We start from the raw sequence: 18,376 nt of genomic DNA, 5'->3' as shown, positions 1-18,376 counted from the left end.
GATGCTCTGAAGTCTGAAACCGTCATGCTCGCTCTGAAGTCCTGATGTGTCCCACAGAGGTGGATGCTCTGAAGTCTGAAACTGTCGTGCTCGCTCTGAAGTCCTGATGTGTCCCACAGAAGTGGATGCTCTGAAGTCTGAAACTGTCATGCTCGCTCTGAAGTCCTGATGTGTCCCACAGAGGTGGATGCTCTGAAGTGTGAAACTGTCATGCTCGCTCTGAAGTCCTGATGTGTCCCACATAGGTGGATGCTCTGAAGTCTGAAACTGTTATGCTCGCTTTGAAGTCCTGATGTGTCCCACAGAGGTGGATGCTCTGAAGTCTGAAACTGTCATGCTCGCTCTGAAGTCCTGATGTGTCCCACAGAGGTGGATGCTCTGAAGTGTGAAACTGTCATGCTCGCTCTGAAGTCCTGATGTGTCCCACAGAGGTGGATGCTCTGAAGTCTGAAACTGTCATGCTCCCTCTGAAGTCCTGATGTGTCCCACAGAGGTGGATGATCTGAAGTCTGAAACTGTGATGCTCGCTCTGAAGTCCTGATGTGTCCCACAGAGGTGGATGCTCTGAAGTCTGAAACTGTCATGCTCGCTCTGAAGTCCTGATGTGTCCCACAGAGGTGGATGCTCTGAAGTCTGAAACTGTCATGCTCGCTCTGAAGTCCTGATGTGTCCCACAGAAGTGGATGCTCTGAAGTCTGAAACTGTCATGCTCGCTCTGAAGTCCTGATGTGTCCCACAGAGGTGGATGCTCTGAAGTCTGAAACTGTCATGCTCGCTCTGAAGTCCTGATGTGTCCCACAGAGGTGGATGCTCTGAAGTCTGAAACTGTCATGCTCGCTCTGAAGTCCTGATGTGTCCCACAGTGGTGGATGCTCTGAAGTCTGAAACTGTCATGCTCGCTCTGAAGTCCTGATGTGTCCCACAGAAGTGGATGCTCTGAAGTCTGAAACTGTCATGCTCGCTCTGAAGTCCTGATGTGTCCCACAGAGGTGGATGCTCTGAAGTGTGAAACTGTCATGCTCGCTCTGAAGTCCTGATGTGTCCCACAGAGGTGGATGCTCTGAAGTCTGAAACTGTCATGCTCCCTCTGAAGTCCTGATGTGTCCCACAGAGGTGGATGATCTGAAGTCTGAAACTGTGATGCTCGCTCTGAAGTCCTGATGTGTCCCACAGAGGTGGATGCTCTGAAGTCTGAAACTGTCATGCTCGCTCTGAAGTCCTGATGTGTCCCACAGAGGTGGATGCTCTGAAGTCTGAAACTGTCATGCTCGCTCTGAAGTCCTGATGTGTCCCACAGAAGTGGATGCTCTGAAGTCTGAAACTGTCATGCTCGCTCTGAAGTCCTGATGTGTCCCACAGAGGTGGATGCTCTGAAGTCTGAAACTGTCATGCTCGCTCTGAAGTCCTGATGTGTCCCACAGTGGTGGATGCTCTGAAGTCTGAAACTGTCATGCTCGCTCTGAAGTCCTGATGTGTCCCACAGAAGTGGATGCTCTGAAGTCTGAAACTGTCATGCTCGCTCTGAAGTCCTGATGTGTCCCACAGAGGTGGATGCTCTGAAGTCTGAAACTGTCATGCTCGCTCTGAAGTCCTGATGTGTCCCACAGAGGTGGATGCTCTGAAGTCTGAAACTGTCATGCTCGCTCTGAAGTCCTGATGTGTCCCACAGAGGTGGATGCTCTGAAGTCTGAAACTGTCATGCTCGCTCTGAAGTCCTGATGTGTGCCACAGAGGTGGATGCTCTGAAGTCTGAAACTGTCATGCTCGCTCTGAAGTCCTGATGTGTCCCACAGAGGTGGATGCTCTGAAGTCTGAAACTGTCATGCTCGCTCTGAAGTCCTGATGTGTCCCACAGTGGTGGATGCTCTGAAGTCTGAAACTGTCATGCTCGCTCTGAAGTCCTGATGTGTCCCACAGAGGTGGATGCTCTGAAGTCTGAAACTGTCATGCTCGCTCTGAAGTCCTGATGTGTCCCACAGAGGTGGATGCTCTGAAGTCTGAAACTGTCATGCTCGCTCTGAAGTCCTGATGTGTCCCACAGAGGTGGATGCTCTGAAGTCTGAAACTGTCATGCTCGCTCTGAAGTCCTGATGTGTCCCACAGAGGTGGATGCTCTGAAGTCTGAAACTGTCATGCTCGCTCTGAAGTCCTGATGTGTGCCACAGAGGTGGATGCTCTGAAGTCTGAAACTGTCATGCTCGCTCTGAAGTCCTGATGTGTCCCACAGAGGTGGATGCTCTGAAGTCTGAAACTGTCATGCTCGCTCTGAAGTCCTGATGTGTCCCACAGTGGTGGATGCTCTGAAGTCTGAAACTGTCATGCTCGCTCTGAAGTCCTGATGTGTCCCACAGAGGTGGATGCTCTGAAGTCTGAAACTGTCATGCTCGCTCTGAAGTCCTGATGTGTCCCACAGAGGTGGATGCTCTGAAGTCTGAAACTGTCATGCTCGCTCTGAAGTCCTGATGTGTCCCACAGAGGTGGATGCTCTGAAGTCTGAAACTGTCATGCTCGCTCTGAAATCCTGATGTGTCCCACAAAGGTGGATGCTCTGAAGTCTGAAACTGTCATGCTCGCTCTGAAGTCCTGATGTGTCCCACAGAGGTGGATGCTCTGAAGTCTGAAACTGTCATGCTCGCTCTGAAGTCCTGATGTGTCCCACAGAGGTGGATGCTCTGAAGTCTGAAACTGTCATGCTCGCTCTGAAGTCCTGATGTGTCCCACAGAGGTGGATGCTCTGAAGTCTGAAACTGTCATGCTCGCTCTGAAGTCCTGATGTGTCCCACAGAGGTGGATGCTCTGAAGTCTGAAACTGTCATGCTCGCTCTGAAGTCCTGATGTGTCCCACAGAGGTGGATGCTCTGAAGTCTGAAACTGTCATGCTCGCTCTGAAGTCCTGATGTGTCCCACAGAGGTGGATGCAGACCCTCGCCGCAGCGTCTTGGACGGCGTCTTGAAGCTGCTGGACGTGGAGCTGCAAGACACGGCCGTGTATCAGTGTGAGGCCGCCAACAAACATGGCGCCCTTCTCATCAACGCCTACCTCCATGTTGTCGGTAAGCACACACACCTGTACTTAAAATACACACACATGTACTTATACACACACCTGTACTTACAATACACACACTTGTACTTACAATACGCACACCTGTACTTACAATACACACACCTGTACTTACAATACACACACATTTACTTAAAATACATACATACCGCATTCTACGGCAGGGGTGCATTCTCTACCACCAGGAGGCGGGATTACTGCGAGCCTCAGCCAGTGCGTCTTCGCAGCCATTTTATGATTGCTCAGCACAAGAAATACTTACACACATGCAGTTGTTGACAAAATACACTGTACATTATATACCTCAGCTAACTCAACTATGGAAATGTATAATATAATTCATATAGCAATACGCTCTCACTGCACAGCAGGCCAGCAGTTAGCCCAGTCATTGCGCAATCCATGGTGAGGCTCAAGTCAGTGACGTGCCTCAACTGGCTGCTGATCACCGCACCGTCTCTTCTCACTATTTCAACGGCAAATGTGAAAATTCAGCGATTTTGAATAACAATAATTTAAAACTGGTGAAGTTAAATGGAAAATAACTTTATAGTATAATCACTGGATACATATAACAATTTAATGATTTTTTTTTCTTTTTACATTTTTTTTCTTTCCATGATGGCACGTGAGGCCCCGCCTCACCTGCCTCCCCTGACTGCACGTCACTGATATATATATATATATATATATATATATATATATATATATATATATATATATATATATATATATATATATATATATATATATATATATATATTGTATATATATATATGTAGATATATATATATATATATATATATATATATATATATATATATATATATATATATATATATATATATATATATATATATATATATGTATATATAATTATATATATATATATATATATATATATATATATATATATATATATATATATATATATATATATATATATATATATATATATATATATATATATCTCAGAGATCCGCAAATTGGACTCTGGCGGCCGCCGGCAGGCTCAGCGCCACCCGCTGCGCCTCCCCCGCCAAGAGCGGCAGCAGCCTTATCCCCCACTCTTCTTCAGGCCAGTCGCATGCCACCGCCGTGGCCTCAAAAATGTCTATGTATGCCTGGGGGTCTTCTGCTTCCGACATGCGCTGCATGGATGTGTGCGCTTTCCCTCCCACCCTACTCATCAGCGCCTGCAGGATGGTGGTTTGTTGCCGGGAGGCCTCCAGCTGCTGCCGACTCGCCGCCGACACTTCCGCCAGCACTCGCCCAAGTGCCTCCAGGGGAGTTGGAGCTGACATTTTTCTCTTTGGTCCAAACCTGGTTGGGCGCCAATTGCGAACGACTCTTCCTTGTCGTTGGGTTCTTTCTTGGACCAATCACCACGTGACACCCTTTGGCTGAGGATTTACAAGTCTTTTTTATTTTTCTTGTTCAGCACATAAATAGTTTTCCTTTCTCAGTCCTCTTCCTGTGCTTTTCAGCAGTCTGTGTCTCGTGCGTCCACTCCCCGTCAGACCCCCCTCATACTCTCCGACGCTGCTAATAAAGAGACAGGTGATTAGATAACTCGTTCTAGCTGAGATATCCACTCACCTGTCATCCGCTTCACAGCCGGCTCCTGCACATGCCCCGCCCGCAGGCGACGCATGGACCACGCCCCTTCCACAGGGTCATATAGAAAAAATGCTGTGCTATATTTAGTTCGATGCTCAATTCATGGTCATTGACCTGATTTACTCTCATTGCCCCCAATATGGCGGTAAAGTTGCTGTATTAAGATCAACAGATATCCAAAATGAATTGGAAATCACATTCCATGCCAGATTCCTTATTGATCTCATGGGCCAAAAAGAAGATGCGGTCCATAGTTTGGACACACCTCTTTTATTTAGATAGAAGCAGATATGCTTGTTTTTTGCTGATACTGAACACAACTGAATATTGTATTGGGACACCTGTAATATATACACACTCTTGTCAAAGACAAACACAGCTCATTAGCATTAGCATTAAAGGATCTACACCTGACATCCACACCTGACATCCACACGTTAAACACACTTTTCAACTTTGACATTTTTTGAATACACTATTGTTGAGACGATTGGCAATTGATGAAAACGTATAATCAATTAAAAAGAGACAAACGTCCCGTCAAGACACAGACACCATGTCACATGTTTAATGGCTGACCTTTAGTAGTCTTGTCCAATGGCTGACCTTTAGTGACGTGTGTCCCTCAGAGCTCCCCCCTCAGATCCTGTCCTCAGACGGGGTCGTGTACAAAGTCACCGAGGGCGGAACCATCAAGATGTCCTGTAAAACCTTCGGCTCGCCGCTGCCTCACGTGGCGTGGTGAGTGTGACCACAGAGATTGTCCTGCAGGTGCGGCAGGGCCCTCTGGGGCGACCACACTCATGTGGCCTGTATGGTCCAGCTGGACAAAAAAGTGGAATAAAGCTATGAAAAAAAGGCAATTCAGTTGAAGACAAAGCTAACGATAATATGTGTGCCTAATTTCTTTCTGTCCTTAAGTTCCTCTTTAGTTTTGTGTTCGTTTCACCTTTTTTGTGCCCCTCCTGTTCTGGTTCATTATGTGGAATAAGTTCTTTTGGAGGTGTGGTACTGCCCTGCTCATCCTTGGCATCTTGTTTGAACTTGTCTATGTCCTTACTGCATCTGTTACTGCATTTTGTTTTGCACACATGCTTTTCAGGGAGGGCAAGGACCCGGACCCCCTGCTGTTGAACCCTCGTGTCTCCCTGCTCACCGACGGGACGCTGGAGGTGTCCGACGTCGGTTACGGCGACATAGGCGTGTACAGCTGCTTCATCAAAAACACCAACATCTCTATCGACGCGCACCTGGAAGTGTTCAGTGAGTGTCGCACGCAAAAACCACAGAGATGGACTTTCTCACTTCCGAAACGCCTTAACTGTCTTGGCTGCCGTTAGATGGGACGGTGATTCTGGCGGGCCCGCAGGATGTGCGAGCGCTGCGGGGTGGGAGCGCTTTGCTGGACTGTCATTTCTACAAGGACCCCCGACTGCTCCGCTACACCATCGTCTGGAGGAAGGACGGACAAAAACTGCAGGACTCGTCCCTTGATGACAAGTAATGACAACGACATGTCCATAACGTAAAGTCTCAAAGCGATGTTTATGGGTCTCGGTTCCCGGAACTGCCTAATGTTGTAGCGCCGGTGCTAGAGTTATCGTTGAAAGCTGCGGTGCCATTGGAGTCATGAATGTTAGGAATTACTGCCTTGACCACATCTTTAAATAAGTCTCTTACAGGAGCTTGTGTGTTTAGGTACACTTTCTTTGTCAACGGTACTCTGCAAGTGACGGATGTCCAATCAAAAGACAACGCTGATTATTCCTGTGAGATCATCACTGAGATTGATCAGGCGACCGCCAGCGGCTCCGTCACAGTCGTAGGTGAGTTAACAAAGTGACATTGCCACCTGCTGGCAAAAACTAGAGCTGCAATCTTGTGATTAATGTTGTACTCCAACACCAGAGTTTTAGGCGCAGTGGCGGGTGTGGTATGGGTGGGTGTGGTAGGGGCAGTGAGCGTTCACCATCCTGACAGCTTGATAAGATGAAACTGGTCCAAGATGGCAAGCTCATTCCTGCCATCGGGGAAGACGCTGAAGAGTTAACGTGAGGGATAGGGTTGGAGTGTGTGCTTTATAGGTGTCAATGGTCTTCCAGCTGCTTTCAAGATGCTCCTGGGCATTCTAGTGATGTGGTGTTGGTGGTCCAGGAGAGGTTCTCACTATATATCTTAAAATAGTCGACTATTGGACGATTACATGAGTCAATTCAGAGTCTGATTCGACCGTCGACCTCACAGTCAAATAATCCGATATTGAACCCCAGGACATATACGTAGTTCCTGTTGGGACTTCGGAAATTGTACTCGTCACACGCTGCCAAGGTGCGGCTTTGACCAGTTTGTTTCCTCACGCTGGTTCACCTCTAAAAACCTTATTTCCTCTGAATAGTTCAGTTTCATTGTCTTCTCTGTGCTCGGTTAGAGCTGAAGCTGAGATCCAAGAACCTCACTAAACCATCCCATCTCTGCCCTTTTTATTTTTTGTACTGTAGTGTTTTAGCATTTTTGAGGCCAAAATGGTCACAAATGCGATCTGTTCAATTGTTAGGATCCACATTAGCTGTGCTCTTGATATCCATCCATCCATCTTCTTCTGCTTATCTGGGATCAAGTTTACTAAGCAGAGAAGTTCAGACTTCCTTTTCCCCGGCTACTTTATTCAGGTCCTCCCAGGCAATTCCAATGCCTTCCCAGGCTAGCTTAGAGACACAGACTCTCCAGCATGTCTTGGATCTTCTGTATGTCCCTGTTCCCCTACCAGCTGGAGCCCTGGATACCTCCCCAGGGAGGAATTTTAGGTGTATCTGGACCAGATTTTAGGTGTATCCGGACCAGATGCCTCATGTGACCAGAGCCACCTCATCTGTGACTTGCCTCCAAGCTCTCAACGAATGACAGAGCTTCTCACACTATCTCTAAGGGATAGTCCGCTCTTGTTAGCATAAAAAAAAATAGTTTTGCACATCGTCGACGGATCATCCACTTATGACGAATTCAGAAGAATCAGATTCGACTATGAAACTTCTTAGTCGAAGACAGCCTTAATGGCTGTGAATTTCCTACAGATCAACAAGGACAAAACCGAGGTTTGAGTTGTAGGCCCTCAAGGCCAGGGGGATAAACTTTTAACAACATTTTAAACCAAGAAAATCCATAAAAATACTTGGGAGTAATTTTGGAATCCAAGCTGACTTTTATTCCACATATTAAAAATATGGCAAAAATGTTTTTTTTTTTAAATCATCTTAAGAACATAGTCAGAGTCTCTCAGACCAACACATGCTGTAGGTGTTAATGCATGCTTTTATTTCAACTAGCGCTCTGCTCTCTGGCCTTCCCAAATACAATATCAGAAGTCCACAATTATTACAAAACTCAGGTGAGCTGACGAGAGGCGGGAGCTCATTACACAAGTTTTAAAGTGGCTCATTGTCTTCATTTCAAAGTTAGTTTTTATATGTCTTCATGGCCTTGCCTCTTCTCATCTATCTGGCCTGCTTTTACCGTATCAACCCTGGCGGATCCTGAGCTCCTCTGTCACTGGCCTTTTATCTTTAGCAAATACCAGAACAAAGGTGGCATTTAGCCACAATGGCCCCCACTACTATGTTCCACAGCCTGCTAGAGAGCCACTATGGCCCCCACCACTGTGTTCCACAGCCTGCTAGGGAGCCACTATGGCCCCCATTACTATGTTCCACAGCCTGCTAGAGAGCCACAATGGCCCCCACTACTATATTCCACAACCTGCTAGAGAACCACTATGGCCCCCACCACTGTGTCCACAGCCTGCTAGAGAGCCACTATGGCCCCCACTACTATGTTCCACAGCCTGCTAGAGAGCCACTATGGCCCCCACCACTGTGTTCCACAGCCTGCTAGAGAGCCACTATGGCCCCCACTACTATGTCCCACAACCTGCTAGAGAGCCACTATGGCCCCCACCACTGTGTTCCACAGCCTGCTAGAGAGCCACTATGGCCCCCACTACTATGTTCCACAGCCTGCTAGAGAGCCACAATGGCCCCCACTACTATATTCCACAACCTGCTAGAGAACCACTATGGCCCCCACCACTGTGTCCACAGCCTGCTAGAGAACCACTATGGCCCCCACTACTATGTTCCACAGCCTGCTAGAGAGCCACAATGGCCCCCACTACTATATTCCACAACCTGCTAGAGAACCACTATGGCCCCCACCACTGTGTCCACAGCCTGCTAGAGAGCCACTATGGCCCCCACTACTATGTTCCACAGCCTGCTAGAGAGCCACTATGGCCCCCACTACTATGTCCCACAACCTGCTAGAGAGCCACTATGGCCCCCACCACTGTGTTCCACAGCCTGCTAGAGAGCCACTAAGGCCCCCACTACTATGTTCCACAGCCTGCTAGAGAGCCACAATGGCCCCCACTACTATATTCCACAACCTGCTAGAGAACCACTATGGCCCCCACCACTGTGTCCACAGCCTGCTAGAGAGCCACTATGGCCCCCACTACTATGTTCCACAGCCTGCTAGAGAGCCACTATGGCCCCCACCACTGTGTTCCACAGCCTGCTAGAGAGCCACTATGGCCCCCACTACTATGTCCCACAACCTGCTAGAGAGCCACTATGGTCCCCACCACTGTGTCCACAGCCTGCTAGAGAGCCACTATGGCCCCCACCACTACTATGTTCCACATCCTGCTAGAGAGCCACTATGGCCACCACTACTATGTTCCACAGCCTGCTAGAGAGCCACTATGGCCCCCACTACTATGTCCCACAACCTGCTAGAGAGCCACAATGGCCCCCACCGCTATGTTCCACAGCCTGCTAGAGAGCCACTATGGCCCCCACCACTGTGTTCCACAGCCTGCTAGAGAGCCACTATGGCCCCCACTACTATGTTCCACAGCCTGCTAGAGAGCCACTATGTTCCACAGCCTGCTAGAGAGCCACTATGGCCCCCACCACTGTGTTCCACAGCCTGCTAGAGAGCCACTATGGCCCCCACCACTGTGTCCCACAGCCTGCTAGAGAGCCACTATCTTCCACAGCCTGCTAGAGAGCCACTATGGCCCCCACCACTGTGTTCCACAGCCTGCTAGAGAGCCACTATGGCCCCCACCACTGTGTCCCACAGCCTGCTAGAGAGCCACTATGTTCCACAGCCTGCTAGAGAGCCACTATGGCCCCCACCACTGTGTTCCACAGCCTGCTAGAGAGCCACTATGGCCCCCACCACTATATTCCACAGCCTTCTAGAGAGCCACTCTAGCCCCCACTACTATGTTCCACAGCCTTCTAGAGAGCCACTATGGCCCCCACCACAGTGTTCCACAGCCTGCTAGAGAGCCACTATGGCCCCCATTACTATGTTCCACAGCCTGCTAGAGAGCCACTATGGCCCCCACTACTATGTTCCACAGCCTTCTAGAGAGCCACTATAGCCCCCACTACTATGTTCCACAACCTGCTAGTCACTATGGCCCCCACCGCTATATTCCACAGCCTGCTAGCCACTATGGCCCCCACCGCTATATTCCACAGCCTGCTAGAGAGCCACTATGTCCCCCACCACTATATTCCACAGCCTTCTAGAGAGCCACTATAGCCCCCACTACTATGTTCCAAAGCCTTCTAGAGAGCCACTATGGCCCCCACCACTGTGTCCCACAGCCTGCTAGAGAGCCACTGTATTCCACAGCCTGCTAGAGAGCCACTCTGGCCCCCACCACTGTGTCCCACAGCCTGCTAGAGAGCCACTATGGCCCCCACCACTGCGTCCCACAGCCTGCTAGAGAGCCACTATGGCCCCCACTACTATGTTCCACAGCCTGCTAGAGAGCCACTATGGCCCCCACTACTGTGTTCCACAGCCTGCTAGAGAGCCACTATGGCCCCCACCACTATATTCCACAGCCTTCTAGAGAGCCGCTCTAGCCCCCACTACTATGTTCCACAGCCTTCTAGAGAGCCACTATGTCCCCCACCACTGTGTTCCACAGCCTGCTAGAGAGCCACTATGGCCCCCACTACTATGTTCCACAGCCTGCTAGAGAGCCACTATGGCCCCCACTACTGTGTTCCACAGCCTGCTAGAGAGCCACTATGGCCCCCACCACTATATTCCACAGCCTTCTAGAGAGCCACTATAGCCCCCACTACTATGTTCCACAGCCTTCTAGAGAGCCACTATGGCCCCCACCACTGTGTCCCACAGCCTGCTAGAGAGCCACTGTGTTCCACAGCCTGCTAGAGAGCCACTCTGGCCCCCACCACTGTGTCCCACAGCCTGCTAGAGAGCCACTATGGCCCCCACCACTGCGTCCCACAGCCTGCTAGAGAGCCACTATGGCCCCCACTACTATGTTCCACAGCCTGCTAGAGAGCCACTATGGCCCCCACTACTGTGTTCCACAGCCTGCTAGAGAGCCACTATGGCCCCCACCACTATATTCCACAGCCTTCTAGAGAGCCGCTCTAGCCCCCACTACTATGTTCCACAGCCTTCTAGAGAGCCACTATGGCCCCCACCACTGTGTTCCACAGCCTGCTAGAGAGCCACTATGGCCCCCACTACTATGTTCCACAGCCTGCTAGAGAGCCACTATGGCCCCCACTACTGTGTTCCACAGCCTGCTAGAGAGCCACTATGGCCCCCACCACTATATTCCACAGCCTTCTAGAGAGCCACTCTAGCCCCCACTACTATGTTCCACAGCCTTCTAGAGAGCCACTATAGCCCCCACCACTGTGTTCCACAACCTGCTAGCCACTATGGCCCCCACCGCTATATTCCACAGCCTGCTAGAGAGCCACTATGGCCCCCACCACTATATTCCACAGCCTGCTAAAAAGCCACTATAGCCCCCACTACTATGTTCCACAACCTGCTAGCCACTATGGCCCCCACCGCTATATTCCACAGCCTGCTAGAGCCACTATGGCCCCCACCACTGTGTCCCACAGCCTGCTAGAGAGCCACTATGGCCCCCACCACTTTGTCCCACAGCCTGCTAGAGAGCCACTATGGCCCCCACCACTGTGTTCTACAGCCTGCTAGAGAGCCACTATGGCCCCCACCACTTTGTCCCACAGCCTGCTAGAGAGCCACTATGGCCCCCACCACTGTGTTCCACAGCCTGCTAGAGAGCCACTATGGCCCCCATTACTATGTTCCACAGCCTGCTAGAGAGCCACTATGGCCCCCACCACTGTGTCCCACAGCCTGCTAGAGAGCCACTATGTTCCACAGCCTGCTAGAGAGCCACTATGGCCCCCACCACTGTGTCCCACAGCCTGCTAGAGAGCCACTATGTTCCACAGCCTGCTAGAGAGCCACTATGTTCCACAGCCTGCTAGAGCCACTATGGCCCCCACCACTGTGTTCCACAGCCTACTAGAGAGCCACTATGTTCCACAGCCTGCTAGAGCCACTATGGCCCCCACCACTGTGTTCCACAGCCTGCTAGAGAGCCACTGTGGCCCCCACCACTGTGTCCAACAGCCTGCTAGAGAGCCACTATGGCCCCCACCACTGTGTCCCACAGCCTGCTAGAGAGCCACTATGGCCCCCACTACTATGTTCCACAGCCTGCTAGAGAGCCACTATGGCCCCTACCACTGTGTCCCACAGCCTGCTAGAGAGCCACTATGTTCCACAGCCTGCTAGAGAGCCACTATGTTTCACAGCCTGCTAGAGCCACTATGGCCCCCACCACTGTGTTCCACAGCCTACTAGAGAGCCACTATGTTCCACAGCCTGCTAGAGAGCCACTATGTTCCACAGCCTGCTAGAGCCACTATGGCCCCCACCACTGTGTTCCACAGCCTGCTAGAGAGCCACTGTGGCCCCCACCACTGTGTCCCACAGCCTGCTAGAGAGCCACTATGGCCCCCACCACTGCGTCCCACAGCCTGCTAGAGAGCCACTATGGCCCCCACCACTGTGTCCCACAGCCTGCTAGAGAGCCACTATGGCCCCCACTACTATGTTCCACAGCCTGCTAGAGAGCCACTATGGCCCCCACTACTATGTTCCACAGCCTGCTAGAGAGCCACTATGGCCCCCACCACTGTGTCCCACAGCCTGCTAGAGAGCCACTATGTTCCACAGCCTGCTAGAGAGCCACTATGTTTCACAGCCTGCTAGAGCCACTATGGCCCCCACCACTGTGTTCCACAGCCTACTAGAGAGCCACTATGTTCCACAGCCTGCTAGAGCCACTATGGCCCCCACCACTGTGTTCCACAGCCTGCTAGAGAGCCACTGTGGCCCCCACCACTGTGTCCCACAGCCTGCTAGAGAGCCACTATGGCCCCCACCACTGCGTCCCACAGCCTGCTAGAGAGCCACTATGGCCCCCACTACTATGTTCCACAGCCTGCTAGAGAGCCACTATGGCCCCCACTACTATGTTCCACAGCCTGCTAGAGAGCCACTATGGCCCCCACTACTATGTTCCACAGCCTGCTAGAGAGCCACTGTGGCCCCCACCACTGTGTCCCACAGCCTGCTAGAGAGCCACTATGGCCCCCACCACTGCGTCCCACAGCCTGCTAGAGAGCCACTATGGCCCCCACCACTGTGTCCCACAGCCTGCTAGAGAGCCACTATGGCCCCCACTACTATGTTCCACAGCCTGCTAGAGAGCCACTATGGCCCCCACTACTATGTTCCACAGCCTGCTAGAGAGCCACTATGGCCCCCACCACTGTGTCCCACAGCCTGCTAGAGAGCCACTATGTTCCACAGCCTGCTAGAGAGCCACTATGTTTCACAGCCTGCTAGAGCCACTATGGCCCCCACCACTGTGTTCCACAGCCTACTAGAGAGCCACTATGTTCCACAGCCTGCTAGAGCCACTATGGCCCCCACCACTGTGTTCCACAGCCTGCTAGAGAGCCACTGTGGCCCCCACCACTGTGTCCCACAGCCTGCTAGAGAGCCACTATGGCCCCCACCACTGCGTCCCACAGCCTGCTAGAGAGCCACTATGGCCCCCACTACTATGTTCCACAGCCTGCTAGAGAGCCACTATGGCCCCCACTACTATGTTCCACAGCCTGCTAGAGAGCCACTATGGCCCCCACTACTATGTTCCACAGCCTGCTAGAGAGCCACTATGGCCCCCACTACTATGTTCCACAGCCTGCTAGAGAGCCATTTTAGCACTTTACAATTTCAGAAAACACAAAAAGAAAATATAAAACAACTTACAAAAGGGAAGGTTCCAAAATGACAGATTGACAGCCAAGTCAGCCAATCATTTCCTTCATTTCCGCCTAGCCTGGATGAGGAAGTGAAGACTCAGTGGATGGCTGACGTACAGTAGCTGTTAATCTGACGTACAGTAGCTGTCAATCTGATTTACAGTAGCTGTCAATCTGACGTACAGTAGCTGTTAATCTGACGTACAGTAGCTGTTAATCTGACGTACAGTAGCTGTCAATCTGACGTACAGTAGCTGTTAATCTGACGTACAGTAGCTGTCAATCTGATTTACAGTAGCTGTCAATCTGACGTACAGTAGCTGTCAATCTGATTTACAGTAGCTGTCAATCTGACGTACAGTAGCTGTCAATCTGATTTACAGTAGCTGTCAATCTGACGTACAGTAGCTGTTAATATGACGTACAGTAGCTGTTAATCTGACGTACAGTAGCTGTCAATCTGACGTAGAGTAGCTGTCAATCTGATTTACAGTAGCTGTCAATCTGACGTACAGTAGCTGTTAATATGACGTACAGTAGCTGTTAATCTGACATACAGTAGCTGTCAATCTGACGTAGAGTAGCTGTCAATCTGATTTACAGTAGCTGTCAATCTGACGTACAGTAGCTGTTAATATGACGTACAGTAGCTTTTAATCTGACGTACAGTAGCTGTCAATCTGACGTAGAGTAGCTGTCAATCTGATTTACAGTAGCTGTCAATCTGACGTACAGTAGCTGTTAATATGACGTACAGTAGCTGTTAATCTGACGTACAGTAGCTGTCAATCTGACGTAGAGTAGCTGTCAATCTGATTTACAGTAGCTGTCAATCTGACGTACAGTAGCTGTTAATATGACGTACAGTAGCTGTTAATCTGACGTAGAGTAGCTGTCAATCTGATTTACAGTAGCTGTCAATCTGGCGTACAGTAGCTGTCAATCTGACGTACAGTAGCTGTCAATCTGTCATTTTGGGACATTCCCTTTCCGGTTCACGGAATTGTAAATTGTTTGGGCTTTTGTTTTTCTGTTTTCTGAAATTGTAAAGTGTTTTGTCTTTTGTTTTGGTGTTTTTTTTTATTGTTAAGTGTTTTTTTGGGGTTTTTTTTAATTTCTGAAATTGTAAGTTGTCTTGGCTTTTGTTTTGTGTTTTCTCTATTTGTAATTTGTTTTATTAAATGTCAAAAGTGTTTTGCACTGCCAGGCCACCGTAGATGTTGGGTCTCCTTGAACAGGCATGCAGTCACGCTGACGTGACATTGCTGGTTTTACCAGCATGTTGGGCAGCGCACACACACAGAGTACTTACAAGCAGACACAGTGTGTAGACAGAAAAGGGAGAATGGTGTAAAAAGTCAAGATAAAGGTGAAGTTCTAACACTGAAACACCCTCAGGAAGAGCTGCTTTAACACATGGCTAGCTAGCTAGCGGTCAACGTCCATCCACAGTGGGCAGCGTTTCCGCTACTAAATCACTACTTAAATCACTAATCCTGGCCTCCATGGCGACAAATAAAGTAAGTTTCTTACATGTATCGTTATCACTGGAGGATGAGGAATAGCTAAACATGCTTCACTACACACCATAGGAGGATACAATAGCTCACCGCTAACAGCAAGCTAGTACTTCTCAAAGTAAACAAATGCCATGGGTGGATCTACACCTGACATCCACTGTAATGATACCAAGCACCGTAGCGTATCTAGTCGATACTACGATGATTACATTGATATTTTTTATCGTATCAGAATCTTTTTTTCTTTTTAAAAAATGTATAATATGTTTACAAACTCTGAAAATAAATGAAGTTTATTCCACGTACTAATATCACTGGAGGACGAGGAATAGCTAAACATGCTTCACTACACACCGTAGGAGGATACAATAGCTCACAGGCGTAAGAATGTAAACAAACGCCATAGGTGGATCTACACCTGACATCCACTGTAATGATACCAAGTACAGGAGCATATCGAGTCGATACTACTATGATTACATCGATATTTTTCAGCATCACAAAATCTTTTTACGTTTTTTAATTATTCATATTATGTTTATAAATGCAATAAATATGTCCCTGGAAACTTGAGGGCTTTGAATATGACCAATGTATGATCCTGTAACTACTTGGTATCAGATCGATACCTAAATGTGTGGTATCATCCAAAACTAATGTAAAGTATCAAAGAAGAGAAGAATAAGTGATTTACATTTGAACAGAAGTGTAAATAGAACATGTTAAAACAGAAAATAAGCAGATATTAACAGTAAATGAACAAGTAGCTTAATAATCAATTTTTACAGTTTGTCCCTCATAATGTGTAGAAAATAATAGGTGTATAAATGACACAATATGTTACTGCATACGTCTAATTAGGAGTCTTTGTTTGTTTACTTACTACTAAAAGACAAGTTGTCTAGTATGTTCAACATTTTATTTAAGGACTAAATGACAATAATAAACATATTTTTCATGTACACTAACATTTTTCTTCCAATAAAGACAATAATGACATTTTTTGTGGTGCCCTTTATATAGAAAAGTATCAAAAATGATCCAAGTACATTACCTGTACCAAAATGTTATTATGGAGACAACCCTACATTCTATGTTGGACTTTCAGCCCGTCCAGACCCCCCTAAGAATCTGAATCTGTCTGACGTGAAGGACTACAGTTTGACTCTGAGTTGGATCCCCGGTGGCTCCCACAATAGCCCCATCACAGGTACCCTCGCACATGTGCTGGTGATCACAAGGTGCACCATGTGACCTCCACGGCCCCCGAATACTTGCAGAGTTCCTGGTGGAGGCAAAGGAGGAGCAGTTGTCACAGAGGCAGGAGGACGACATCTGGAAGTGGGGGGTGATGGAACAAGTGCCGGGCAACTTTAACAAACGACAGCTGTCCCTCCGCCCTTTCTGCAACTATGCCTTCCGGGTCATCGCAGTCAATGCGCTCGGTCCCAGCGACCCCAGCCAGACCACAAAAATCTACAGCACGCCCCCTGCTGGTAGGAGACACCAAAGTCAAACAGATAGTTTTAGGAGGAGAAGCAAACATTCGTACAAGAGTGTTTGTACACACCTAAAAAGGTCATTTTGAAGTATCTACAAAGTGATGCCTTGTCTTTTTCCTAGTACCATACACAAATCCTACCAATGTGCGCAGTGAGTCCTCCAACAAGGGAACTCTGGCTATTATGTGGGATGTAAGTACTTCAACATGCTCTTCAATCACATTTTACAAAACTTTCTGACTCTCACCTTTTCTGAATACAAACCCTGTTTCCATATGAGTTGGGAAATGGTGTTAGATGTAAATATAAACGGAATACAATGATTTGCAAATCCTTTTCAAGCCATATTCAGTTGAATATGCTACAAAGACAACATATTTCACGTTCAAACTCATAAACTTTATTTTTTTTTGCAAATAATCATTAAGTTTAGAATGTGATGGCAGCAACACGTGACAAAGAAGTTGGGAAAGGTGGCAATAAATACTGATAAAGTTGAGGAATGCTCATCAAACACTTATTTGGAACATCCCACAGGTGAACAGGCTAATTGGGAACAGGTGGGTGCCATGATTGGGTATAAAAACAGCTTCCCAACAAATGCTCAGTCTTTCACCAGAAAGGATGGGGCGAGGTACACCACTTTGTCCACAACTGTGTGAGCAAATAGTCAAACAGTTTAAGAACAACCTTTCTCAAAGTGCAATTGCAAGAAATGTAGGGATTTCAACATCTACGCTCCGTAATATCATCAAAAGGTTCAGAGAATGTGGAGAAATCACTGCACGTAAGCAGCATGGCCAGAAACCAACATTGAATGAGCGTGACCTTCCATCCCTCAGACGGCACTGCATCAAAAAGCCACATCAATCTCTAAAGGATATCACCACATGGGCTCAGGAACACTTCAGAAAACCACTGTCACTAAATACAGTTGGTCGCTACATCTGTAAGTGCAAGTTAAAGCTCTACTATGCAAAGCCAAAGCCATTTATCAACAACACCCAGAAACGCCGCCGGCTTCTCTGGGCCCGAGATCATTTAAGATGGACTCATGCAAAGTGGAAAAGTGTTCTGTGGTCTGACGAGTCCACATTTCAAATTGTTTTTGGAAATATTCCACATCGTGTCATCCGGACCAAAGGGGAAGCGAACCATCCAGACTGTTATCAATGCAAAGTGTAAAAGGCAGCATGTGTGATGGTATGGGGGTGTATTAGTGGTCAAGACATATTCTAGGGTGAAAGTGTAAAAGGCAGCATGTGTGATGGTATGGGGGTGTATTAGTGGTCAAGACATGTTCTAGGGTGAAAGTGTAAAAGGCAGCATGTGTGATGGTATGGGGGTGTATTAGTGGCCAAGACATGGGTAACTTACACATCTGTGAAGGCACCATTAATGCTGAAAGGTACATACAGCTTTTGGAATAACATATGCTGCCATCTAAGCGCCGTCTTT

At 48.4% G+C, this 18,376-nt stretch overlaps 1 protein-coding gene across 2 annotated transcripts in view; it reads left to right on the top strand.

Annotated features, from left to right (window-relative positions):
* Positions 1-18,376, top strand: part of LOC133654317 (neural cell adhesion molecule L1.1-like) — a 68,064-nt gene that overhangs the window by 25,438 nt on the left and 24,250 nt on the right. For both annotated transcript variants that reach the window (XM_062054617.1, XM_062054616.1), the window contains exons 9-16: positions 2,910-3,053; positions 5,314-5,425; positions 5,787-5,947; positions 6,025-6,184; positions 6,383-6,510; positions 16,525-16,626; positions 16,697-16,912; positions 17,040-17,110. In XM_062054617.1, the coding sequence (XP_061910601.1) occupies positions 2,910-3,053; positions 5,314-5,425; positions 5,787-5,947; positions 6,025-6,184; positions 6,383-6,510; positions 16,525-16,626; positions 16,697-16,912; positions 17,040-17,110 (1,094 nt within the window). The remainder of the gene's footprint in view (positions 1-2,909; positions 3,054-5,313; positions 5,426-5,786; positions 5,948-6,024; positions 6,185-6,382; positions 6,511-16,524; positions 16,627-16,696; positions 16,913-17,039; positions 17,111-18,376) is intronic.

This window comes from Entelurus aequoreus, linkage group LG07 (assembly GCF_033978785.1).
Source record: "Entelurus aequoreus isolate RoL-2023_Sb linkage group LG07, RoL_Eaeq_v1.1, whole genome shotgun sequence".
NCBI lineage: Eukaryota > Metazoa > Chordata > Actinopteri > Syngnathiformes > Syngnathidae > Entelurus > Entelurus aequoreus.
The sequence above is the reverse complement of the archived record's forward strand: the minus strand, read 5'-3'. Positions and strand labels throughout refer to the sequence as shown.